Here is a 27,759-nt window from a genome sequence, read left to right as displayed (position 1 = left end):
CGAGAGTACTCATTTATTTAAATGTGGAATTAAGACAACAAGGCATCTTACAGCATCATAAATGAACATTTATTTCCACTTTTTGTACATTAAACGTGCATATCAATAAAATTAAAATTGATCATATAAATACCTCTACTGTAATACTGTTACAATAAATATGGCTCTATAGATTCTAGGTTAAATAAAAAACATACTTCAATATCCACTGCTGTGTGAGACACTCAGTCTTCTCTTTTAGGACATTTTTCATCCCAGATGATGAATCTTTTTGGAAATTGTGCTATGATTAAGACCTAATAACTCTTCCAACAGAGTCCCACTGGAAAGTGACCCTTTGCTCTCTGCTGTGCTATGTCTAAAAGTAATGTTGAAAAATGTTAACATGTCAGCAGGACAGATAAGAAAACAGGTGTCCCTCTCCTATCTGTGGAGTCAATGGCAAAATAGTGCCATGCCTTTCGTCAATTTGTGCTGGAGAGCAGATGTGCACACACAAAAACACACACACCACACACACCACGCAAAAATCCTAAATGTGCTTATTGAATTTATACTTCATATTACAATTTAAAGCGGGCACTCTGCTCCAGGTTGACTTATGTTGTAAAAAAGGCATTTTGAACCCTGGCTATGTCGAACATGAGATTAATTGAGAAAGCTTTGTGCGTAAGGGGGCCAGGCAGAAAAGATTATGATACAGCTGTGATTCACATGTACAGGAACACATCAACACGTCAACAGCCATGTCAAAATATTACGTACAGTAGGCCTACTTCAAAATAGATTACCAAGAAACGTTTACTATGATAACATGCAAAAATAAACACACCTACTCTTTCACAAAACTCCCACGCACAATGTTCATCTTTTACATGATATACAATGAATAATTAATGTATAGATTGAGTAATAAATATCAACACACAAATATGTCACTTAGTCTCAGTAATGTCTTTCCTTGTATGTAAATGTCAAGTATAATGTTGTCCCATGCAGCATCTTTTTACTTTTCCATATTTTAACACCCTTCAAAATACTGCTTTAATCTTGTGTTTTCTTAACACTTAAACACTCAAACAATTGTCCACACAGAGAGAGGACACGATGCCAGAAGTTTTACATTTCAAGTGACAGAAGGTTTGATGTGATTTATGCTGATAGCAATGATTGAATAAATGTCCAGTGGAACATAGCGTTTCAAAAAAAGGATAAAAAGTTGAGAAGAGGGTTAATGTCAGTTGCTAAAGCTAAACTTCACAGCATAGTGGGTGGTAGCAAAGTTCCAAAGTCCAAAGATTCAAAGTCAATCAAATATTGCGCATTATCAATAATAACTAATGATACAAATAGTTATAAACCTTTGTGAAAATAGACAAAAACAGAGCGAAAACACATTCAGTACACTGTAAAAACAAGGAGAGGAGCCGTGTCTGTGTGTCGTCCTCTGTTTCAGAAGCCAGGCAAATGGCAGTAAGCCTCCAGGGAGGACAACAGGATGTAGAGGAACCAGAGGGAGAGGAACATGAAGAAGGTGAGGAGCTTGGGTGTCCGTGGGCCCCCGAGCTCTCCACCTGCCACACTGGGACGCCGGCGGTAGAGCAGCACCACCACGCACACCAGCGCCATGATGGTGAAGACGGTGACGGAAAAGGCAAGGGAGCCTGGGTTCACCTTGAACACCTGGCCTTTGGTCTTCCAGTAAACGGACGCGATGGTCCACGCCACCCCGATGCCCAGGAACACATTGACTGCGTTGCTGCCCGTCACGTTGCCGATGGAGGCGTCAGCATATTGGTCCTGGATCGCAGCCACTTTACTCGCAAATGTATCTGTACACGAAAGAGAGATATGAATAATATAAGCATAATGACAAAAATAGAAAACAAGAGAAAAAAAGAGAATTTGTGCAAATCAGCAACTGATGGAGATCAGTGGTGTGCACACTCTGTGACAGGACCCCCCCCTTAACCCCAACAACCACCAGGACTACAATTACAGGTATTTAACTGCATGCAATATACAATTTAATCAACTTCAAAATGTCATTCTGGGCCACAAGGGGCGTCATAAAATTTAAAAAATAAGCCAAGAGATATGGTGCTTAAAAGTTTTTTTTCGTGGTAAAAATAATTTATAATAAGGCACCCTTTAGATAAATGTTTATAAAAAGGCATTTTATGCCTTTATTAGATACGGTAGTAAAGAGAGATGGACAACAAAGGTCCCCAAACTGATTCAAACCAGGAATGTTGCAGTTCATGATTAGTGTCTTAACCCCTAACGCCCCACTATGGCTTTATTAATGATTAATAAATACTTTGTTTATGCTTTATAGACAAGTTAGAGACCATAAACAAGAACATGTTTTAGGTTGAGAATTCCTTTGACTGGTGTCTTTTCTATTCAGTAATAATGCAATTAAATTTTGGTAATCGTTAGTTATAGGTATTTTACTTTATAATAAGCTCTCAAGTCTGCAGCTTGAAATGTTAATACGGCCATAAAAAGCGTTTTTACAATAACCCACCTTACAAACCTCTCCATGTACAACATTTATCTTTGAGCAACCGTTACACATTAAGGCGAGACACTACAGGTGAATAGGCTAAAATTTTTAAATAATAGATATTTCGGTAGATAGATCTGAACATATGATAAAGCCAGGTGCAAAAAAAAAAATTTTTCATAAATCAGGGCAGGAATGATTTATTAACAAATCCCTCTGTAAATATCTTCAGAATACTACTAAGTGTATAACTGGAAAGTTTGGTGTACATAGGTGCTACATAGGCTGAGATGTTTATACTGGAGAATGACAAAAAACTCATTTTGAGAAAACGGCATTTAAAGATTTAAATAGTGGAATTTAATACATTTCTATTGGAAAAATTGCTCAAAAACAGAATAAATGCCCAGGCCCTTAGTGATAATAATATAGAATATTTCAAGCTCATGAAAATTGATTATTTAATAAAATGGCAGGCATATAAGGCCTACAACTGCAGTAACTCAATGAATTAATATTGGCGTATCATGCACAAAGTTGCAGACAAAACCCACGCTGGACAGTTGTATGGACACAGAACAGGGCCAACAATGGATGTAACAGCTTTTTTAAAGTCTAACTGTCCATTCCAGCACCATATGTATTTTAGCTGTGCTTAGACTCTTGCGCCTATGTTTTACACTGGCAGCTGTGACGGTCTCAGCTTTTGAGGTCCTGAGCATATCAGTTTCTCTCATTGAATTGACTGTCACAACTGTGCTCTGAAGCCACAACTTCTCCATAACAGAAAGCATGGCAGAGGCACCTTCATGGCCATACTTGCTGCTGCTCCAGCTTACTTTTCCCACAAAACAGTCCCCTCAGTCAGCTGATGGTGAAGATAACTAACCAGAACCAGTCCCCTCAGTCAGCTGATGGTGAAGATAACTAACCAGAAACAGTCCCCTCAGTCAGCTGATGGTGAAGATAACTAACCAGAAACAGTCCCCTCAGTCAGCTGATGGTGAAGATAACTAACCAGAAACAGTCCCCTCAGACAGCTGATGGTGAAGATAACTAACCAGAAACAGTCCCCTCAGACAGCTGATGGTGAAGATAACTAACCAGAAACAGTCCCCTCAGTCAGCTGATGGTGAAGATAACTAACCAGGCTCCATTTAGCACTGGTTCATAACACAACATAACAAAACTAATTATGACTCATTCAAAAGACCAATATTTAGAACATTGGAGAAAGCAAACAAAGTAGACTAAATTATTATTTGACAGATTATCTTCACACTGTCAGAGATACAAAGAAGAGACGGATCCTGACTAAAGGTTCAGTGACCACCAGCTGGGTCAGACAGAGATACATTTCCTCCTCCACTGGGAAAAACTATCTTCACTAACAGATTTCCACCTTGGAAAAATAGCCAAAAAAAGTTAACACCAGAAGAGAAGCTGGTAGTTCTCCTGACAGCTACATATGGATCTGTCTGCTACAGCCTGAGGGACTCACACCACTTAGGATCCCAAAATTACAGATTTGTTTAGTAGCCTATTATATAGTAATTATATTATACAAAACTGTAACTGTTGTGTAATGTAATTGTTTTGTAATATAGTGTGTTGTATCGCGATCAGTACAGTGTGGTACATATGTGACAAATATTTAATATATGACATGTAGGCTATGACTTTCTGTAAACTGCTGAGAGAGAGAGAGAGAGAGAGAGAGAGAGAGAGAGAGAGAGAGAGAGAGAGAGAGAGAGAGAGAGAGAGAGAGAGAGAGAGAGAGAGAGAGAGAGAGAGAGAGAGAGAGAGAGCGTCTGATTACCTCTGCTGTCTGAACACTCCTGTTTTCTGAACGACAGTTTAAACATCGACGTACTATGTGATGTAATTTCATCATCTGCTGTCTTAGTTTGTAATCCTGTGTGTCTTCTTGCTAATAACAACTGTTTTCGTCTTCTCTGAGGTGATTTTCGGCCGTTTTCGACGCATTTCTTTCAACATTTTGAGCTACCGCGGAAATGTCAGAGCACGTCACGTGACGATTCTGAACGAATCACGTTGTCAGAAATTGGCATCAGCCAATGAGATTGCGCATTTTGAGTTAAATCCCCCCTTTTACTTTCACGATTGGTTGCTGATAAAAAGGAAATGACCATATTTGGACAACATTGTAGAGGAGAGAGAGAGAGAGCTTTCCAACGGTATATATGTGATGACAGGGTGCAGACAGCGATCGCGGAGCAGCGGGATGATAGAACGCCAACTTTTGTTGAATTTAGGTGAAATCTACCGCCGCAAACAGACAAAGTGTGGTAAAATAAAGACCTAAATGTGTATTTCGGACTTTATTTCACCACAATTCTGAAAGAAGACATGTTATTGAAGACAAATAGCCCAAAATCTCAAAATTGACCAGTGAAAAAAAAACGATGTTTTTGCCTGCCGTGTCTCGCCTTAAACTGGAACATAAATATTATTTAAAGCAAGTCTATGCACCACACAGTCACTTTCTAAAGCACAGATATGCATTAGTATATGAAAGTAAATCACTACAAATGTAAGAATGTAATGTAAAAAAAAAAATTTAAAGAAGAAAATGTATCTAAAACTCTCTGCCCACCAAAATGAAAGTATAACGTAGGCTCATACTGCCACTACCTGTTGATACTTTAACTTCCTGATAATTGCCTTCTAACTCATTCTTGTAGGGCGATTCCTATGATCTGCCAACTTAAAGGAGTGCGTGGGGCTTACTGAGCTTAGTGACCTGTCGAAGCCGAATTTTCAAATTCTCATTTGTACCTCTCTGTGGCAGTGTTTAGGACCTAGTGAAGGGAGAATACAATTAGGCAGCACACCGAGAATAACAAGTGAACCAGTCTTTTTCTTTGTTTACAGCTTGTTAATGATCAAGACAAGAGCTCAGGAGAGAATTACTCTGACAGCACAGGTGGAGGCAGAGGTTACACAAGTCTTCCCAAGCAGCTGCTTCCACTGCACGCACAAACCCCAGAGGAAACCCAGGACAGGTCTGCTGTTAGAGCTGATAGACACCACAGACGCCCACCTGGAACAGAGGTGCCTAGGGCCACGAACACCACAGCGGTGACCGAGTCTTTGAGACCGACGGTGCAGCCGAAATGAGAGGCTAAGTCCCCGGTCACAGCTGTCAGAGCGCCGATGAGGGAAATGGACACGAAGAAACAGGCCCAGCCGTTCCAGTACTCAGTGGGTGGGACAAAAGCGAAGAGGACTTTCCAGAAAACTGTCAGGAAGTGCATGATGTAATCAAAGCAGGATGGCAAGCGTTCCTCCCCGCTCTCTTCCTCATCATCATCACCTGGCAGAGACAGAATACATGCATTAAGGCCTGCAAAATGCGTACAAAGACTTGCTGCGTCTGCCTTCTCTGTGGACTATCTGAAGACCATATCCTGCAGTATACAAAACTGAATCAGACCAGAAAATTAGATGTCAAGTAGATCCAGCTGTAACATGAAATCTCAGTTCAGAAATGGATATTAAATCATGAAACAGTAAATAGTTCTAGCTTCATGCTTTAATCATACTTAGATAACATGTCTGACAGCAAAATCCAGAAAAGACGATACCAACCTCCAATTATATTTAAGCCATTTGATGAATGTGTGGGAGCTAACCTTTTCATATCATTACATTCAATCTCAATATAGCTATGACACATTGATTGAGACATACATATAGGCAGGAAGCATACTCTCTATTTATATTTGCATGAAAATCTGAGTGACCTCATCCAGAGAGGGAAACTGAGAGAAAAGAGCGTATTAACAGAATGACACATCTCTGGAGTCTAAATCAGCTTTTAGCCCAAATGCTTTGTGCACTAGTGCAGATCTAAAAGGTTCACAAAGCCAAGTGAATAGCTTTTTAAAGGGCAAAATAAAAAGGGTTCACCATTCCACATACATGTACATAAATTCTTCAGAACCATTAATTGTCCAGGCAGAGCTGGCCAGTTTACTTCTTATAGTGAGCCACATGAGGAATTCACCACATCATGCATTTTTAATAAACTGTCTGGATTAAAAGGGAGCAGCAAAAAAGCATGAAATTGCCAAAATATATTAAAACAGGTTTATGTAAGCTCTTTCATTCACTATCTATTAAATTAGGCTTTTTGTTTTTAAAATGCAGCCAGTGTCAAACTGGAGCATTTGGGATTTTATTAAAGAAGTATCTAATAAAACAACAACAGCACAACAGTGAGGCCGGTGAGAAGCAGCTGGTGGGCCAGATCCAGCCTGCAGACTTAATCTTCCACAGGTTTGGTCTCAGAGGGATGAACAGATGAGACATTTCACGACGCTGCGACTCACCTGCGCTGACAGTGACAGCACTAACAAACTGCTCCCTCCAGCTGCTGCTCCCCACCACCAGGGCCAGGTTCGTCTTCTTGATCAGCTTGTCCACTGTGCTCTGCAGACAGCCACAAGGACAAAGAAAGCAAACGCAAAAGGACAAGTTGGTGATATACAGTATCAATATAATCTTAAAACTGTCATATGAGACTAGGGACGCCGATGTGGTGAATTAAGGTGCATTAACTGTGTCACTCTACCTACTGTGGTGCACAGTTAGTCACCAAAACAGTTGCAGGGGAGCACAAAACCCCACTATCCCTCAGGAAAAAGGCACGTCGGCAGCATGAAGCTGCTTTACACCAGTGCGGAAAGTAGAGCCGTTAGTATCAGCACATCACACTGGAGCCCTGAGTGTTAATGCAATATTGTGTTACAGCTTAAAGGGGTACACCACCAATTTTATCGATCAGTTTACCTTTCAAAAACTACACAAAACAGTTGGAAAATGGCTTTGACAGGAGTTTTTTTTTAAAGTCTGAGAAAATAACCTGGATGATGTCATAGTGATGTCATCAGGGTTATCTCAGTTTGAGTTTGCAGAGTACACATTTGTAACTGAAAGCCTGCAAAATGGGAGAGACAACCAGGTGGTGTGGAATATGACAGACATGGACAGGCAGCGAGGGTCTAATGTGGATGAAGGCACTCTCAAGTTGCATTGTGGAAAATGTGGGATCCAATGTTTTTTTGAGTTTTAAGTCAGGACAATGAATAGAGAATTATTTTTAAATGTCATGTTATTTGGTTTGTTCATGAACTCTCATAGTGTCTATAAATTAGTTTAAGGATTTGAAGGTCTTGACATCCTCTCTGAAGTCCAAATAACTGCTGTGATGGTAGAAAGAGAGCAGGTAAATCTTGTAAGAACATATTAAATATTGGCATTCATCCACTCAAAGCAGCTTGTTTAAGTTCTAAAATATGTCAACATCAGTGGGATAGGTGAGTATGGCTCTGATGTAAAAAGCTGCTTATTTGGCGTTACCTTGAATTCATAGGACTCCTCAATTACCACCTCCAGCTTGGTGTGCTCACCCAGACAGGGGCACCCCATCTTTGACACGTCTTCCGGTCCCACTGCTGTCTTGTTATCGTTGGTGTCTCCTGCGGCAGAGGGACAGGTGTGTAAACTATCAGCCAGTATTTCCCACAATTGCTACAAACTAAGATACCGTATCTACGGATAATGAAACACATGCGTACTGCTTACATGACAATTAAGCATATTAAGGGTCATACGTGACATTAGAATTTATGGTAAAACATTTGCTATGCACGGGACACAAACATTCTAATTATTGGATTCATTTTAGGTAGTTTTACAAAACCTGGCAGACCTTGATATATTCCATTTTAGTTTTTGATCATTTTAAAAAAGCTTTTTGTTTGTATGCATCCAAGAAGTCCTGTATGACCTAAGCAAGTTAGATTATTTCATCGCTGTGACAATGTTGACTTTGGAGATCTTGTGATGGGTATGAGCATGCTTGTTATAAAATCAATAATCAAATTTTATTGCAAAACAAAAAAAATTGAGCAAAAATGCATGATATTAAAATAACAAATTGCCAAATCTGAAATCAACTATGTTTCTATTTTCTTTTGCAATATTGTCATTACAGTACATTTTAGTGCCAGTGGCAGACTCAGGCTGTCTGAGGGGCATGGGCAAAAGAAATAAAAAGAGCACCAGTGATGGGGCAATAGTGCGCAGAATGTAAAGCAGCCTATATGTCACTGCATCCCATTTTCTCAATTTTAAGGCCACCCTAGAGGGCACTTTATCATGTGTGATCTACCATCAAGGACATCCAAAAGAGCACTTTTGCTGCATTTGTTTCGAACATGGTAGCCCCAAGGGAGGGGCAGACCCTCCCTGAGTCAACCAGTGGTGTGTATGTCGAAAAATGCACAAATTATGAATAACTCCATTGTCCCTTTCAGATGTAAGCCTGATCTAACTACTTAAACCCAAGCTATTTTAAAGTGCAACAATTAAACCGTGAGTCTTCCAGCATAAAGTGCAGATATATGCACCAAAGGGACTTAAGAATTCACACCTTAGACCTTAGAGTTGCCACAGAGTCAAGAGGAATTTGTCGATGAATATAAACTGCTCTAGCCCAAGAATTTAAATAAAATATGAATGACAGTGTATGCAAAGTAAAATGTATTTCCAGCCATAAATAAGGAGGAACATCACTCTATTGCTGTAGCATGCAGCTGTGTCCTCAGCTCACCGTGTCTCTGTCCCACATCCAGCAGGATGGGCTCCTCCAACACAATTGTGAAACTCTTGTTCTTCTCGTACTCCTCGTCATCAATCACCTTCACATTCAGCAGCTTCCTGAAAGCAGAGGGGTTGAGAAACAAGGACAGGATGGAGCCAAATAGAGATGCATTAATTAATAAATTAGCATTATTTAGGAAATGACAGCAGCTATATGTTAACCTAAAGTATGCGTTTGTTACCTAAATTACATACAAAATTGATCCCTGGCAACCAGTGAGAGCAGTTTTTTTATGCTAAGCCCAAACTTTTGTACGAATACAAACAGTGTAGCCAAGAGGTAGACTGCCTACACAATGAATCATGAAACAGAGATGTTAGATAAGAAGATGGAAGCTCGAGATTTTGTTAACAAATTAACCAATATACAGAACACTATACAACATGAAATAATAATATTTTCCCAGCACCCCACAAGAGGGCGGACTCCTTCTACACCATTAATGCCATTAGAGCACAAGAGGAATAAAGTGAAATAGCCCACACCCCTCCCACACACTTCAAGTTATAAGTCATGGGAAATTAAATAATTATCTTGTTCTCAGTGGAAATGAAGCGCCACCTATCTAGGTATCCATGCAGGTTTAAGCAAACTCTTAGGACATATCTAGAAATAACAGCTTGCGCTGTTAAATCTGAGTGCTACGAAAACACGTGAGGATGTGGTGTCAAATTGACCGACATATTTGCCTCAGCCCGCTTCATTCTCCTACACTGTCACAGTGAGTCTTTCTCTCGCTCTCCCTCCATCTCCCTAATGATATGTGGGCGGCTGTCTATTTCTGTCTACTCATGTACACTCAGGATTCGACAACACGCTGGAAGAGCTTTTTGCTCACAGAAGAAAAGAAGTTTATTTTAAAGATGAATGATACGTCATCTGCTGTTTTATGTCAGGGAAAGTCATGCCAGTGGGAGCAAAGGGAATCGCAGTATAGCCTAGAGTCCTTACAATGGAAGTTTATCTTTTAAACAAGATGTTATTTCCAGTGTGATATGTAAAGGGACACAGTAAGTTTATGTGGTGATTCAGTTGCTATGGATTATTCACGCAGCAGCCATTTTGATATTACATCACACTTGTGCTCAAAGTAATACTGTTTGTCCTGCTTTAGGGTATGAAGTGCGCAGGAAAAACTGGCAGGGATCAGACAAACATTTACATTTTACAGACCTCTAACGAAAATACAAGCTATAAATAAAAAAGGCTGTCAAAAAGCAGCAGTTGTTAAACAAGACTGAGGTGAGACTAGTTGGTAACACTTTACTTGAAGGTATCTACATAAGAGTGACATGACACTGTCATGACACAGTCATGACACATGAACCCTAACCCTAACCCTAACCCTAACTTGTCATGACAAAAACCGAATGACACTTACTAAAAGAAGCGTTATGTCATAAACGTTTATGACTTGTTTATAATGTTTATGACACGTTCATGATAGTGTCATGTCACTTTTATGTAGATACCTTCAAGTAAAGTGTAACTGATTACTTTTATGAATGCGTCTTTTAAGTAAGTGTTTTTTAGCTGAACCCTACAACCAAAACAAAAACAACCAAAAAAAACCATTCTGGTTCAATGGAATAACAAAAGTATAAATTAAAACTCAAGTAAGTTATGAGTCAACATGTGCTCTAATATGGTGCAGGTAGAAGTTGAACACTGTAGACTTAATAATCCAACAAGTCCTCCAAACCATACAACGATATAGGTTGTATATACCTACCCTCTAATACGACCCACAGGAGTGTTTCATAAATGGGCGCCCCTAGCGGTGGCAGGAAATACAACACATAAGAGCGTTTTCCGTCCTCATATCTAAACCAGAGAATGTAACGGTCACGTTGTTAATGTGAAACGGTCGCAGTTTGTTACGTTTAGGCACAAAAACGACTTGGTTAAGTTTAAAAAAAGATCATGGTTTGGGTTCAAATGAGACGTTACTTACTTAGTTACACACGTGACGCATAAAGCTAAAATAAAATTGACGTCTACTTTTATTTTCAAACGGGACAGAAACCCCGGTCTCCTGAGTGAAAAGCCTGCGTCTGTTTGACCCATCCCTCCTTACTTTGGCGCTCTTTTACTTCGTCACCTTACTTTCTGCTTTGCTCCCATCATAATTAGTAGGGGTGGGCAATACTGGGAATTTTGGTATCGATCCAATACCAAGTAAATACAGGGCTAGTATCGCCGATACTAATACCGATACTTTTTACTCGTAACGTCACGATCATTGAATAATTGTGATTTTGCCTTCAGTTAGTTGATGATGATTATGATAAAACACAGGACAAAGATTTTAGGCAAATCTAAATGTTTTCATTTACTAACTAGAACAATATAAAACAATGTAACGGTATAAAAATAATAAAATAATATAACAAAATATAAATATAACAAAGTCAACAACACAACCAAAAATACCTTCCATTACACACAGATATCTGTGAAAAATAGTCAGTTGTGCAAAATAAGTAAACAAAAGCCACAATGTATAAATATGAATATAACTGTTCTGACTCTCCGCCTCCGGCAGAGCAGGGAGGGGGAGGGGGCAGAGAGAGAGAGAGAGAGAGAGAGAGAGAGAGAGAGAGAGAGAGAGAGAGAGAGAGAGAGAGAGAGAGAGGTGCGCTGTTTGCACACTGCGCACAGACTATCGATATTTAGATCGATACGCTCAGCCCTAATAATTAGTATGGCCACTAGAGGGCGCCACCATAATAAACATAAATAGAAGTCTTAAATCCTGCTTGAACAAATGAGTTATGTGGGCATTTTCCGGGGGAGGACAATCTCCAATAATCAATTCAGTTTGGCTTTTTTTATAAGTTAAGAATCAATTCTGAATATGCCAGAACCCTGAATGAACTCACAACAATGTGCAATGGCACTCAGTGAGGCTCGCAATCGGCAATCAGCATACTCAAGCTATTGTTAAATTATGTGTCAATTATGACCCATATATACGTTTATAGTGGCGGCCTGTATGACGGCAGCAAAGCAGGACGTAAGGTGAAAACCAGGTTAAGGGTGCTGGATGGGTCAAACAAACATTTTAACATTTAAGGAACAAACGGTACTACGTCACGATCTGCGTCACATGCATAATCAGTTAAATGTAACAAATGTACTGATTTCAACCAAAACCACAATCTTTTTCTAAACTCGACAAAGTAGTTTTTGTGCCCAAACGTAACCAAACTGCGACTGTTTCACAACGTTTTTAAAACCGCGACCGTTACGTTAAGGTATGAGGATGGAAAACGCTCCTGTGGGTCGTTTTTCCTGCCACCGCTAGGGGCGCTTGAAATGCTCCTATGGGTTGTATTAGAGGGTAGGAAATTACCTATATCGTTGTATGGTTTGGAGGACTTGTTGCCAATGGACTAATTAAAGAAAAAATTCAACATTATGAGAATTTTGCTTTCTTGCTGAGAGATAAAAAGAGCCATAATCCTCTCATGTCTTAAATATAAAGCTAGAGCTGCAGTTTGTTAGCTTAGCTTCATTCATCTCAGCAAGTTCCAAAGAATATCTTTCCTTTGAAATTGGTGATACATTCACAAGGTTGTTGTCCAACTGTCTGCCTCAGAGTTTGAAATGGTCAGTGTAAGAATCAGATACAATAACAGCATTCAGTTCTGCTTTCTGAGCCCAGACACAGTTGGATTTTATCAAGACAGTATAAAGCCCTCACTTACTGCATACCATATTTCATAGTTTATCATCTCTCTTATCATCGTCTCCATTCCTGGAATAGTTTCTGAGAAGCCATAGTGGGTAACACACCTTACTATTGCATCTGTCACACACAAATGTGAAGAACGTCAGGACTGCATTTTCTGAGCTCTGGAAATTGATCTCTGTTTAACCTGAAACAACCGTAATCTCTAGCGCATGTTTAGAAAGTCTGGCTTTATAAATTCAATAAAAATGTAACATTATTTTTGGGGCATTTTTGCCCTTTATTTCATAAAGGAAATGAGAGAGAGGGGGAATCACATGCAGTTTAACTTGAACCCTGGCCACTGCTGTAAGGACTGAGCGTTGGTACGTGGGGCACATGTTCAACCAGATGAGATACCAGGGCGCCCCATTGTCAGTGCTTTTTGATTATTATTTTCTCGCATTTTCTGACAGCCAATTGACTGTAAAAAAAAAGTGTGTGTTTTGTTTGTACATTAATTAGCTGGATTATCCTGTTAAAGTAAGGCTGAACAGAGGGAATTCAGCTGAGGCCCAAGAGTGGTAAGGCTCTGCAGTTGAGACTGCCACCTGTAAAAAGAAGGAGCATGCAGCTGTGTGACTTTTTTTATTTGGAGTTTCCCTCTCCTCCACATTCTGCGTTGGTTTGGTAAGGATGCTCCAGTTTCCTCCCACAGCCAAAAGAAATATACAGTAAGTCATGAGGACTGGAGACTCCGGACTGCCTACAGGTATGAGGTATGAGTGATTGTATGCCTCTATGTACACCCTGGGAGAGTATCTCTGCATTCTGCACTCTGAATGTTGGGATAGGCTCCAGCCCTCCAGAGAGCCTGACAAAAGAAAAGCCAGTAGGGAGAATGCATAAATGCATGACAGTATGTCAAATACCCACGACTGAATGGGCTACTGTCATTCAGATGAAGAATCATGGATTAAACCAATGTGTCAGCATGTCTGCTATGCTGAAGTGTCCTTGAGCAAGATACTGGAACTCCAGAGAGACTTTAATGTAGCTGAATACGAAAGCAAAGCAATGAAGAAACATGTTTCTCATATCTAGTAAATAAAATATGAACATTATATTGTGTTGTTGGGTTATTGTGTACAGGATATTTATATGCAAACAAAAGATTTTTGGCATTGATAATGATATGCCATCTTCAGAATTAAACTAATGCGCTCACACTCAAAAAAGTCATTCACGCATTCATCTTCTTTGGACTTAACCACTGTAACTCCCTCCTTTCTGGCATTAACCAAAAGTCACTCTCCCACCTCCAACAAGTTAAGAACACAGCAGCTAGGCTTCTCACTGGCTTTGAAAGACAACATCACATCACCCCAATTCTGGCTTATCTCCATTGGCTCCATGTTTGATTTAAAATGGATTTTTAGAGTTTACTGATCACTTTTAAAGCATGTCTTGCCCCAGGCTACATAGTGGAAATGTTGAACCCATATGAGCCAATTTGCAGCCTTAGATTCTTACATTGGGGCCCTTCTGGCCGTTCCAAAGTTGAGGTTTAAATCTAAAGGTGATCGTGCTTTTGCCATCAGGACCCCTCGGCTTTGGAACGACCTTCCTGAGGAGATAAGGCTTGCAGAAACAGTGACCTCTTTTAATCAATTTCTTAAAACACTGACTTGCTTTTATGTGATGTTGTATTTTAATCACTTTTATTCTTTTTATTTATTTTTATCGTCATGTTTTTTATTTATTTTTTAATCTCTTTTACCATTCTTATTTTTTATCATTTGCCAATCCAAACCAAAAAAATGTAGGCTAATAATACCAACAATTAATCTAATATGAGAATGAACGTTTAACAAAAGAATCAGTGTAGTTTAAATGGAGCAAATCTTTTTCTCTACCTTGATGAGTCTACAGAGGAAGAATGCTATTTAAGAAAGACTTAAACTGTAAACATTACCCAACCCCGACTCTGCTGCTCCACTTCTATCCATGTTGGTCAGGAAGCTCAGGATGTTATTGATTCTGACTGCATTAAGCGTGAGAAATAAAGAATATCAGGGTATTGATTTTCTTTTTCAGAAGTGATCTCCTAACATTCTTTTTCATTTCAGCTTATGTAACTGCCCCCGTTATCCAACTCAGCCTCAACTAGTGTGTAGTTCCACACATTTTGAGGCACTAACAAAAACAGATACAAGAGGAAGCTACACACAAGCATCAAACGGTCTGTGCAGATCTTCCTCTAATCCATGAATACAGAATGTAAAATGGTTCTCTATGTTAGCCTGTTTATTTTGGCTCAGAGGTTTGTGTCTGAACATCATAATCTATTTACTGCAGTGCAGAATTTAGATGGTGAATTATTATTTAACCGCACGCCCAGATTTGAAACCATTCCTCTTGGCACCCTGTCAAAAGCTTAAAAACGTGTCTTCCTCCACTCTTTCTCCTCTGCATGCTCAAACGACTGGGACAGGCAGATGTACAAAAAGACACACAACGCAAGAGACACTGTAACAAATAACACACACACAGAGCTGCTTGGAGGGCCGCTGCCGAGCGTCAGCTCTTTGTCCTGAACGCCCAGGGAAACACTTGGGTAAGAAAAGCCAGCTTTGTTTGAAGGATGAACTTTGGCAGCCTGCTGAGCAGTAAGAAGCACAAATAAATATTTAACACAGAGCATGTGCAAACTCATCTGCACAAAGACACAAATACATGCATGAATACATACCTGCAAAAGCCCAAATGCTTTAAGATGACAACGCAAAGACACACAGTGATGAGGTTTCACCTGCATCTTTTAACCGGACTGAGAGAACGCTCCAAATTAAACAACCTCATAAAATATTTAGTCTGACTCATCTGAGTAGCATAAGGCAGGGACTAAATGTGATATTGTACAACGTCTAAGGCCCTTGAAATCTGTTTAACAGGGGAACTTTGACTCAGTTGGCTCTACACCAGCTTAAAGGTCTAGTGTGTAACGTGTTTAGTTGTTCATAATCAAAATCGGTGTTGCCCATTCACAAACTTGTCCTTTTTCATGAATATTTACCACCACCATCAATTCCAAGTATTCCTTTTGGCTTGAAAGTTTACATTTGCGTTTGCATGAACTGGGGTAGTCGCTCCATATTCATGCGTCATCTTGAAATACATTAGCTGGTAAGGGACATACAGGACATACTGCTCCGCCTTTCGCGTTTTCGCTGTCACATGATGAACTCACAGGTGCTGCTAATGCTGCTAATGGGTAACGTAGCTTCCCGGCCCCGGCAAGTTTGAAGAAGGAAACATGGAGGAAACACCACACGTATACAAAATCCAAATTTCAGGAACAGGAGTCTTCTTCTTCGCCCAGAAAAAGAAAAAGGATATTGAAAAGAGCAAGAGACCAGCTTTTCGAAGCGTGAAGGCTACCGTAGCTGTAATACGTACTTTGAACTGCGTGGTGTGAGAGAGTTGATTGCGATATGTGATCTCAACGCAAGATGGGAGAAATTACTACACATTGGACCTTTAAATAAATACCTTTATGTGGCAAATAGAGATGAATGCAGCATTTCTTTCCTTAACCTTCTGACAACAGATACAGCTGGCTGAAAAGATAAGTAAGCTGCTGTGATTTGACCCAACTGGACCTGGAGATTCTGATTAAGATCTGAGTCAAACCTTTTTACCTATGATCAGAGTACCCCCTGCATACCCCTTTAAGTCCTTGTTTGCTATTCAAAGGAGCACAGGAGCAGCTGAGCACAGCTTTGGCATTTCATTGGTTTTCTTGTAGCTAACTGTCTCTGCTCTGCTGGAGCCTCCTCTCCACAGTCCATACTGTTCTGCTGCGCGCCGACTGTGGAGAGATGCATAACTCCAGATAATGTGAAGTGTGCAGATGCTTGTGTCACTGTCAACTTGTTACAGTCAGATGAGTCTTGGCTCAGTAGGTGAGGATTTTATCTAATGCTCAGTCTCCATTTGAATGCAGATACAAGCTGCCAGCCTCTCATTTCACATTGTTATACACAACTGTCTCATTAACCGCAGCTTCTGTAGCTGCCTGCGCTGTGTTGAGAACTTTTGGGACTCCTTTAACCCCTCTTCACTCTCTTTAATTGCTTAGAATGCTCAAGAAGCTCTTTTAAGTCTCCCTTTGGAGCGAAATTTTGTTTGATGGGGGTTTAAAGTGGATTCAGCGCACAGACTTACACACGTTCACTCTTAGAAATACACACAGATAAATGCACAAAATACAAGCAAACTGACAAACACACAGATGAATGATGTTCAAATCTCACCTGCAATGCAAGGCAAAAAAAGGCAAAAAGGGAGCTCTGCATTCTCTTTGACACCATGTATTCACCTGCCTTTCCTCCCACTCAGCCGACCTACACAATACACCTACACACAAGGCCTGAAATCCTCCTCACACAGACGGATTCATCTGACACATTTTGTTGCTTTGTTTTGTCCTTTGGTGTGCTGTAAATCATTTTGATGTGACGAGCTTGATACGGTTAAGGGCATATTCTTTTTTAAATAAATAAAAACACAAATCACAGCTGTGGATAAATGCCATCCTTTGCTCATCACATCATAAAACAAACACCACAAGTATACTCATCACGCAGTCAAACCTTCCACACAACGTTTAAGAGAAAAGCTGGAAAAACATCACACTTTCACCTCTCTGTGTGTCTGTCTCTCTCTCTCTCTCTCTCTCTATCTCTCTCTCTGTACCTTTGCTTCCTGCACTTTTTATCTGCCTCTCTGCTGGTGCATCCATGAATCCTTCTGTTAAAATTATCCCACAGGTTTTATCGCATGCACCTGTTTCAGTAGTTGCTCAACCCTCATCCCTCTCCTCGCTGCTGTGCAGTCACCTGCTTGATTTTATTTCCTCCGCTCTGTCGCTAACATACACTTCCTTTGTTTTCTGCAGTTAAGTTTTCATTGCTCTGCATTACAATGAACTCCCATATACAGTTACCTCCACAGAAACCCCAAAGGGCTGTGTGTTAATTCGTTCATGGAAAGCTGCTTCTATGCTTCTTCTTCTTTTCCACATTGTTTCATTATCTGCCTCACAATTATATCCTCTTATCCTCCCACGTCATCCCTCTGAAAGATCTAAACTTCTCCGAGCCAACGTATCTATGACTCATAAAAATAGCCCTTTTATCCTTTACCAGAATAGATAACTTACAGTAATCTAGCAGGACTGTTTAACATACCAACGTGTGGGCTGTGATGTTTGATAAAGTTATGAGAAGCAACAAGACATCACATCAAAGAAAAAGAAGAAATATTGCCACTCACATGGTCTCATCGTTCTGAAACTCCAGCTTGCCGGACACCTCCTCGTAGTCCTCTCCTGCCTTGGCGGTACCCTCGACGGTGTGGTACGGCACTGCCACCTTCCCTCTCGCCCCGGACGTCCGGTGAACTTTCACCTGCATGCTGCCAATGCTCTCACTGACCCTCATGGAGTTACTCTCGAATGTAAAAATGCCAGCGTGATCATCATCATAAATGGTAACCGTGGCAATATGAGCGCTGCCCAGGGCTGCCTTCGGAGGAACCTGGGAGAGGCCCACCGTGCTGTTGCTGGAGGTGATGGAGCTCGGCTCCAGGACAGAGACCTCGGCTCGATGCACGATACGTGGATTACTCAGGCGCACGTAGAAATGCTCATCCTCTTCAAAAATATCATCATCAATAACGCCAACAGTGAACTCTTTTGTTGTCTCACCGGGCTTGAAGACCAAAGTGCCTTCAGCAAACTCGTAGTCTGAGCCGGCATTGGCAGTCGCATCCTCTGTACGGTAGTCCACCTGAATGGCACAAGCAAAGAAAGAAACTTGATTAAATATTTTGTGTGTTTGGTTTAAATAAAATGCTGAATTATTCACATCTGTTATGCCTCAGGCAATTACATTTGATTTTTAAATTGACCATGAGCATTTACAATATGTTTCATTACTTCTTATTACCTTCACAGTGCAGCCACTTTCTCCCCCATGCCGGGTCACTGACAGCTTCAGTGAGCCACAGTTCTCAAAGCACTGGTAGTGTGAGGTCTCAAACTGCAGGTAGATGGTGTTGGGATCTTCCTCTTGCCCAGTGGCCTCATGACAGCTCACCACCTTTCTGGCCTGGTCAGCGGCGTGCTTTTTCAAGATGTTTCCAGCTCCGATCATCATGCGTGTGGCTTGAATACGATAGAAGGCCCGGCTCTTCTGTTGTTGGACCAGAACTTGGTAGTTGGCCATCTCAATCAGCTGCTCCATGTCTTTCTCCGGGTGCCTTTGCTTTAAGTCTTTCAGAGTGCGAGCCATGTCCCGCCGGGCCTCTTCCTCTTGATCTTGCTCCGCACTCATCCCTCCACCTTCCTCCACCCCCTCCAGCATCCCATCCAGAGCCTCTTTGGGGTGACTGTGGGAGTTCACACCCTGGCCGTCCATCTCCAAGTCCATTTTAGTGAACATGGCATCTCCCTCTGACTCAATGATAATGCCATGGGTCTTGTCAGCGCGATAACGCTTATGGACGTACTTGTAGAAGAGCAGGCGCCGGTCTGCAATCCAGGCTTGCAGCACACACACAGGGAAGAAGAGGAAGGTGAGGACGGCCTCCCAAACCTCCACCTCCCCTGGGGAGACCACAGACAGGATGATGTACAGCCAGATATAGGCGAAGATGCTCCAGGCAGCAGTGACAAAAAACACCCGCAGGTGCTTTACCTTGCGGGTTTCATTTTCTGGCACCACGTAGACACAAATAGCGATGATAATGAACATGTTGAATGCAGCGCTGCCCACAATGGTGCTGGGGCCCAGAGATCCAGCCTCAAAATCATGGCCGACCACTTCAATGACAGACAGCAGGATCTCTGGTGCAGATGAGCCCAGCGCCATCAGAGTCAGGTTGGATACCGTCTCATTCCAGACGCGTACAGTAGTCGTCGTCGTTTCACCGTTGGGCTTCTTGATGGTGATCTCCCTTTCCTGAGAGGTGATGACTTCGATAGAAGACATGAAGCGGTCTGCGATAATGGACATGCCCAGGAACATGTATATGAGAGCTGCAAAGTAAACAATGGCGCGTGCCACCTTGTCACCAACTGCAGGGTTTTGGGGGTTCCACATGGGCAGCACCACACCATCGGAGCAGTTATCTTCACCGGAGCAGTTGGCTGGTGTGCTGCCAATATCGTCATGTTCGGTGCTTCCCTGGGAGAAATGAGTGACTCCTGGGAGCAGAACCAGCAGAAAGGAGATGAACATACATGGTGTGCAAGGCGGAGTGAGGATACGCTTGGGCAGAAACATGGCAGCGTGATAATGCTCCGAGTCTTCTGGTGCAGGAGTTCAATCCACGTCACATGTAAAGGTCTATCCAAACCTCTGAAAGACAGCAAAATAAGACATTTGCATGGAGGATGAGACTGTCACATTCACTACATCAGATGTTCATCATTCAGGGTCCTATTCTTGAAATAACCTCTACAAGCATTACAAGTATAACACCGCAGAAGTACTCACAGTCATACTCTTTTATATGCAAATGACGTGGGATCCAACAGTTTCGTTGGTCCGAGTTTGGAAAGCCAGAAATATTGGCACCTACTAATCATTGAGTCATTGGTATTGAACTACATAGTCAAACTCCCACACACTATGTGCTAAGCAGCAGTAAAAATGTTACCCTCTGCACCTGTAGTATTGAGGGAAAAAGTGATTCAGTCCACCATTTATTGTCAAGTTCGAGGGGATTCCAAAAATAACCTTCACTGACAGTATAACAAAAAAAGAGCAGTTGTTCTTAGGCATCTTAGCCAGACCTAATGATACAGATATTATAGGATTATTCAAAGGAAAAACAATCCTGGTCTCTCATAGATGTGACGCATGCCTCTCAACTCTAATATATTGTTTAATGCTACAAATGTATCATTTAACATAAGCTGTTTAAACTATGTCAGGGGGCAGCTTAAAATCTATTTTTTTTTCTTGGCAGAAGTATGGCGATCAACAGCATTAGTGAACAATTTAAAGAGCAAAGCATTAATGCTGTCCAGAGGGTTAACATCTGCATCAATGTGAGCAGAGAGGGGGAAAAAACACCAAGAAATGTCATCTGGTGCTTCCTAATTAAAATTTCAAGACCGTCTCCATGTCAAAAATAGGTTGCATACCTACAGCAGAAGAGATTTGACAATGCTACATACACATAGCTACACATGCTCTCATTGACATGCAGCAGATAAAAGCTGCGATCTCCACTCTGACCTGCATAACAGGAGTGCACGTTTCCCATCAAGGCTACATTTCAGGGTGAAGTAGATGTATAAATTAAGTTTTTTTTGTTGGCTTATAAATAAATGACAAACAGATTGTGGTTGGGGCAGCAACAGCGTTATGCAACAACTCAACACATGCCTATCAGAGTGAGCGAAAACATCAGCAGGATCAGCACCATGGACAGCAACAAGCAGAAGCAACACAGCCACACAGGAAATGTGACCCTCTGGTTTTCGAAAGATGTTTCATCCTTATTCAACACAGATATTTCAGAAATATTTTGATTATGGGAGTTTAAAGCTTTCAAAGCTTTATGATGAATCATAAATCCATAATATTAAAGCAAAGTGCAAGACTGTGTACTTCATGTAATTTAAAGAGAATTAAATATTCCACAGCACTGTGGTGAGATATCATTGATTCCTTTCTATAATATAATATAATATAATACTGCTTTCGTCTGGCACACAACCCTGCACAAATTTTGAGTGGGTGACGTTTCTATGGTAAAAGTAAGCTTTCCAACTGGTGGGAATGCAGGAATAAAACTTGATTTTTATATAATACTATAGAGACAAAAGGTGTCTACATATTTTCATCTGTTCTAGTGGTGCCATACACAGCTCAGTGACATGCATTCCTCTCCGAAATCACCAGGTAGCAAACAAGCCAACAAGTGGAGATATACTCTGTCTTGTTTCTATGAAGAATATACTGTAGGATTTTTTTAGTCAACGTATCTACCAAGCTGAACGTTTTTCACCTTACTTTGATAATTTGCTAATCTTGACATAAGACCTAAGACATTTTATAGATTGTAAGGATGCAACCCCCGTGTTGGATCTTAACCAGTACTAAACTACACTCCTTTGCATTGCTGATATTTATATATAATGATGATGATTGCTGATATTTCATTTCTTGATTAACATCAGTTAACAAGTATACCACTGACAAGCCCAGCAAGATGCCACTTTTTCATGTCATTAAGTTTCTCATTTAACCTTTAATAATTCCAAAATTATCCAAATCTAAAGAAATAAAATGCCTCTGACCCAAATAAAAATTATGATGATTCAATCCTCAAACGTCTTATTGTTTGGTAAGCAGAGGCCTCAAACGACTGTTAGCAGACACCAAGAATTCCTTGAGACCTGGTGTTGAGCAAAAACCATAATCAATAAACAGAAATCTAAGCAAAATATGGCACACCATATACCATTGGTTTGCATGCAGCTATGAGCTTTAGAGCCCAGCATAGTGGATAAAAACCAAAGATGCTCACGCAGGAATATACTTAATGTTTCCTATTTTTGAGAAACTAGAAACTGCATTACTCACCTGGGTGCAGTTGTCAGTGAGTCAGCTCAGTGAGGAAGTTGTGGCTCCAGGAGATGAACTTATCTTTCATATCACTCTGTAAAAAGACAGGTTATCTTAAATTAACAAATTGTAGAGAGTTTCATAATCACCATGAAAACTAGCCAGAAAGGATTCCACATTAGAGAGTTTTAAGAAGCTTATTAAAAGCCAGAAATGTGGGCCAGTACATTTAGCAACTGGAGTAGAAATACAAATACAACATCACTGTTGCAGACTAGAGACAATTCAAAATATTGAATTATGAATGGGTTCTAAGACAACTACATTTTTGGACATTACAGATGCAGAAAAAAAGCCGATTATGCCGTCAGTACGCTGTGCATGAGGGACAAATAGACCGGTCCATTTGGTGCGCACAGCAGTCCCAAAGATACTCACAGAAAGCCCTGAATCTCAGCTGGACCCTGGGCACAGCGTGGCTACCCTGCACCAGTTCAACAGAAGAAGACACCCCGTGTGCCATTCACACAGCAGGCTGGTGTAATGGTGTTGGCTTGTTGCGCTGGTGTCTTGGAAATGAAGCGTATCTTTCCACGTTGCTTCTTTGCAATTTTTGTCCTGACAGGTACCCTACCTCAGCAAACTTAACACTGTTGGATTAGTTCCTCTTATTAAATCCCCCTTGCGCCACCGCGGCGTCACCGTCCGCAAAGCTAAGTAATTTTCAAAAACCACAATGCGTTTCAGCTTTATCCTCTCCAGCCTACGTGCGAGTGTTGATGCGTAAAAAAAAATAAATTAAATTACTGACTCTGTCCTCACTCGTCCCGCTTGTATCAGTCAGAAATTCTTCCAAACTGTCAATTTATAAAATGCTTTAAGGGTGTTTTTGTTCTCCGAAAAATAAACTGAGTGAGAGAAAAAAAAATCGCTTGCTTTTCTGTCTGAGCTGGAGAACGCAAAGAACCAAACAGGACTGCACATGAGAGTAGGCGTGAATGAATGGTGAAGGCTTGAGAAGACGCAAACCGCACAGTACACGGATCAGGACAATATGGATATCAAGCAGAGGGATGGTGACAGACAAGAAAGAGGAGTGTGGTGTTATGCAAATGGAAGTCTTCTCTTACTCTTGCAGAGGGCAGCATTGGCACAAGAAACGATGAACGAGAAGAAAAGCAGTAACGCTGCAGAAACAGGGGAGGAGACGTTCAGAAACAGCGATACACGCACGGCTGTATCCTCCTGACTGCGCATCAGGAGTCCAGGATGAATGACCATTTCACTCCTAAATACTCATTATTTTCTCATTATCGTTATCAGCCGTCAGAACAGATGAACATGCTGTAAGCTAAAAGCTAAAGATGTGATATTCGAGGTAAAAACTCCCAGATGTTGCTGCCGGTAGGTCTGTAGAGGGTTGGTGGTTTTTGTTGTTGTCTGGATGATTATACACAGAAATGTAGTAGAGAATAAACACATATTCTGAATTGGACCTCGAAATCATGACACACATAACTATACACCTGAAGTTATGAACATAATCTATTATTGGGGGAAACAAAACAAACTAAACTTGATTCTGAAGAAGAGAGAGAGAGAAAAAAAAAATAAGGAGGCTAAAAGTCTTTAGCAGCCCCATCCATACTAGCTACTCCTCCTTACACACCTGCAAACTAGATTTCTGCACAGGTAAGACGACTTTGCCATTCTGATTCTGCTCACTATGGGGTTCAATAAGATGTAAAGTTTGATGCCAGAGAAAAATACACACATTTTAAACATAAAGGTCAGTCTACTTGTCATTAGGACTCATCCTATGAAAACAGTTATCAGTTGTGTAATATCTTCTGTAGCTCTGGAGGGGCTTTCTAAAGTCTGAAAAAATAACCCTGATGATGTCATTGTGATGTCATCTGGGTTATTTTGTGTTTGACTGCAAATATTTGACAGAAAACTTGCATTATAATTCATAGGCATGGAATTTAAAAGATGAGTGTATTTAACAGGCCGGGAAGGTCTACATAAAAATGCGATTGAGTTGCATTATGGGAATTGTAGGATCCAGTGTTTTTGGAGTTAGGAGCTAGGGTTTCTCAGCCTCTGCTGCACAAATGTGTTTTTTTTCTTCAATCTATGAGTCCCCTAGCTTTATGGAAGTGCAATACAAAATCTCTTGATTACCATTTTAATTCATCAGAAAAAGTATTGATATTGTCAGAATTGGCAAAAAATGAATGAATTTATGCTGTTCTTAGGCTACTTTATGCTTTTAGCTGAATCCTAATGTTAGAATGCTAAACATGCCTACAGGTAGTATGTCAACATGCATGTTCAATTAGCATGCTGACATGTAGCATATTGTGCTCACAGTCCTTTCAAAGTACATGTTCAGTCATTAACTGAAATATTAGAAAAGTGGAGAAAGTGGAGAAAAGTGGCGATTTCGACCTGATACTCCTCTGGGTACCATGAATGTCTGCCTCCAACAGCAGTGTTGAACCACTTCTGCCTGAAACACTGACATCCCTGGAGCCGCATTGCTTGCAAAGCTAAAAATATACCTTTCATTTGGATGAAATTAATTTAGTTTTTATTGGTGTGAGATTGCCTCTATTAATCGTGGAATGAAGGCTGTAGATTACCCACCTGATGCGATGATCATGGCAAACCTTGGAGAGAAATAAAAGAGATTAGACTGAGATCTGGAGGACAGGAATTGTCAGGGGGGGGAGCAGCCCTCTGGAATCTTCTGTTACTGAAACATGTGGAAAGGTTTGTACTGTTACCTGTGGAGATGCTTTACTTGAGTAGGTCACTTACCATACTGTGTTCATTCTAACACATTATAGCAACAGACAGCTACTTATACAATAACTCAAGTAGTCTCTCCTCTTGACTTTGTGCAGATTTTTTTCTTCAGCCTATGAAACACACTGTTCTATTGAAGGAAGCAAGAATTTCTAAACATAACTCACCCTCATGAATGTGAACGGCCTTCTCATTTGTGCTTTAAATGTATGGGCTGCAGCCAATAGGTTTAATTAACATAAAGTCTACTACACATTTGAATAAACAGAGAGACATACTCAAACACATCAAAATCTAATCTTACAAATCAGATTAAATATATGTGTGTAAGCCTATAGTTTATGGGAGGAGGAAGTGCTGCTCAACCCATGATACTGATGGCTCCTTCCCCAGACACACTCACACAAACTATCACATTCTCCAATGTGTTCAAATTAACAGATATGTCTGTCATGGGCCAGTCAGCTCCAACAATGTCATGATCTATCCTTCATACTTCAGTCACAGTCATTTAGCACCATGGACAGCACCTCAGATCTCCTTTAAAACTGAGAGAAAATAAGAAACCAGTGCACAGTACGTATGATATCCACTCCGTGGCCGCTTTATTTAGTTTATAATGGTCAGTATTTGGTGACGGTGTCAGAAATGTGTAAATTCAATGATATGTTTATTTTTGAGGTCGTAGTTAAAGGTATTGTTGTAATGAAATACATTATTTTATTATTTTACTAATTCATTTGTCCTCTATACTTGCATACATGAGGGGGCAGAATATAAGAAACCCCTCTGAATATAAAGCAGTCTAATTCATGCCGTCCATCACTAACAATCAATGACCTCAAAATATACTGTAATTTTAAATAAACATATATGGCATTGGTCGTTTCTGTGACTGAAATGGAAAGTTGAAGGCCAGTTACCTGGCGTAATGTAGGTGTGGATTCTATGGATCAGATTTTGAGTCTTGACCAGCATGTTAGATGTTTGGTTCGCTCCTTTTTCTACCAGCTGAGGAACATTGCTAAACTCAGGCTCATTGTGTCTCCAGCTGAGTTGGAAATGATTATTCATGTGTTTTATTTCCTCCCGTCTTGATTACTGGAATTCTCTTTTAACCTGCCTGAGTAAAACATCCCTAAATCACCTACAAGTGGTCCAAAAATCTGCTGCCAAGCTTTTGACCAAGTCCTCTAAAAGGTGCCATGTTTCTCCTCATTTTGATTTCTTTACACTGGCTTCCCATCAAATTTAGAATCAAGTTTGAGACTCTCGTGATCACGTTCAGAGCCTGGCATTGTCAGGCGCTTGAGCTACTGTACATTAAAGAGATGCTGCAGCCCTACATCAGCAGCCGGTCTCTAAGGTCCTCTGATCAGGGTTTGTTAGTTGTTCCTCACTCCAGGCTCAAGACAAAAGAAGACTGAGCTTTTGACGCTGTAGCTCCTAAACTTTAGAAGTCTAAACTCAAGATCTGTGCACACTTTTAAAAAAGCAGGTGCTATGTAAATAAACGTATTATTATTATTATTATTATTATTGTTGTTATTGGTGCTGCTAAGCCCAGACCTGTCTTATTCTAAGCCCTCAACTGCATCTCACAGGAAGTGGAACTAGCTTAGCTGTCATCAGGTAACTAATTAGCTTGTCACTTATAATTATCTCCCTTGCCAATATTAGTGAAAAACAAGGTTTCCTGGTCTTATGGGATATTTTTCAGGTTTTGGTGACAACATGACCTTCCAATAGCTGTTTGACTGTTGACCCCAGTTTTCTGATGAAATATATTTGAAATTCATATTGCTGCAGCAGAAAGCCGAACCTTTTGTGAGTTATGTTTTGTGAAGCAGCTACTTGATCTTTTGTATTTTCCACTCTATCGGTGCCCTCTGGCCATGGACTCCAGTACGTTGATACATTTTGTGAGGTTGTTCATTGCATCAAAGTGTATGAAAGAATTATTTTTCTATCTCTCACTGAGACATACAGTTTGGTCTTTTGCAAAACTTTGGTAAGCAATATGGAAAGAATCTCTCCAAAGTGCGTCCCTACACCCTCTCCTTATACTATTTGCTATTTTTCCTGGTAAGTGCTTGCTTTCTTGTGTATTTGTCAATTTTCTCAAGTTACTGATTTTTAATGAATATCTCCTTTTAATCATATTTGATGAGTCAAATTTTTTAAGAATCTAAAAGCCAGGTTTTACATGCCTTTGCATGTAGGTGGTCTTTTTAGGTGGTCTTATTACCAGGGTTCAAACCTTTTGAGAGGTGCACCCACCCATCCCTTAACCTCTGCTTCAACTGTTTTTGCTTGTTGGCTGCCGATGGCCTCAAAACGAGCCTAATATTTGTTTAGCTCATCTGCTATAGACGTATCAGCAATTGACAAGGAGGAGGTTGGGCTTGTAATCGCTCATAGTTGTTAGACC

General features: G+C 40.6%; 1 protein-coding gene across 2 annotated transcripts; it reads right to left on the bottom strand.

Moving 5' to 3' along the window:
- Window positions 1-58: 58 nt before the first annotated feature.
- slc8a4a (solute carrier family 8 member 4a) lies at window positions 59-23,924 on the bottom strand. Of its 2 annotated transcripts, none has more exons than XM_031311022.2 (9): window positions 23,648-23,924; window positions 22,536-22,611; window positions 18,885-20,297; window positions 18,211-18,725; window positions 9,150-9,256; window positions 7,895-8,013; window positions 6,865-6,964; window positions 5,574-5,846; window positions 59-1,832 (listed from the first exon to the last, which is right to left on the bottom strand). In XM_031311022.2, exons 3-9 carry the CDS (start codon window positions 20,220-20,222, stop codon window positions 1,453-1,455), a joined length of 2,832 nt encoding a protein of 943 aa, XP_031166882.1. In that variant the 5' UTR covers window positions 20,223-20,297; window positions 22,536-22,611; window positions 23,648-23,924; the 3' UTR covers window positions 59-1,452. The 2 variants fall into 2 exon arrangements, with proteins under 2 accessions (XP_031166882.1, XP_031166881.1); XM_031311021.1 differs by lacking the exon at window positions 23,648-23,924 and adding an exon at window positions 22,956-23,641.
- Window positions 23,925-27,759: the final 3,835 nt, after the last annotated feature.

This window comes from Sander lucioperca, chromosome 13, assembly GCF_008315115.2.
Source record: "Sander lucioperca isolate FBNREF2018 chromosome 13, SLUC_FBN_1.2, whole genome shotgun sequence".
NCBI classification, from domain to species: domain Eukaryota; kingdom Metazoa; phylum Chordata; class Actinopteri; order Perciformes; family Percidae; genus Sander; species Sander lucioperca.
Note: the sequence above shows the minus strand (reverse complement) of the source record. Positions and strands in the feature narration are given on the sequence as shown.

Coding starts and splice junctions, on each gene's coding strand:
- slc8a4a (XM_031311022.2), bottom strand. CDS start 20,222: ATGTTTCTGCCCAAGCGTATCCTCACTCCGCCTTGCACACCATGTATG. Junction 9,257..18,210: donor TTTCAGAACGATGAGACCAT/GTGAGTGGCAAT, acceptor CTCTGCTTTCAG/GAAGCTGCTGAATGTGAAGG. Junction 1,833..5,573: donor CCTAGGCACCTCTGTTCCAG/GTGGGCGTCTGT, acceptor TTTCGTGTACAG/ATACATTTGCGAGTAAAGTG.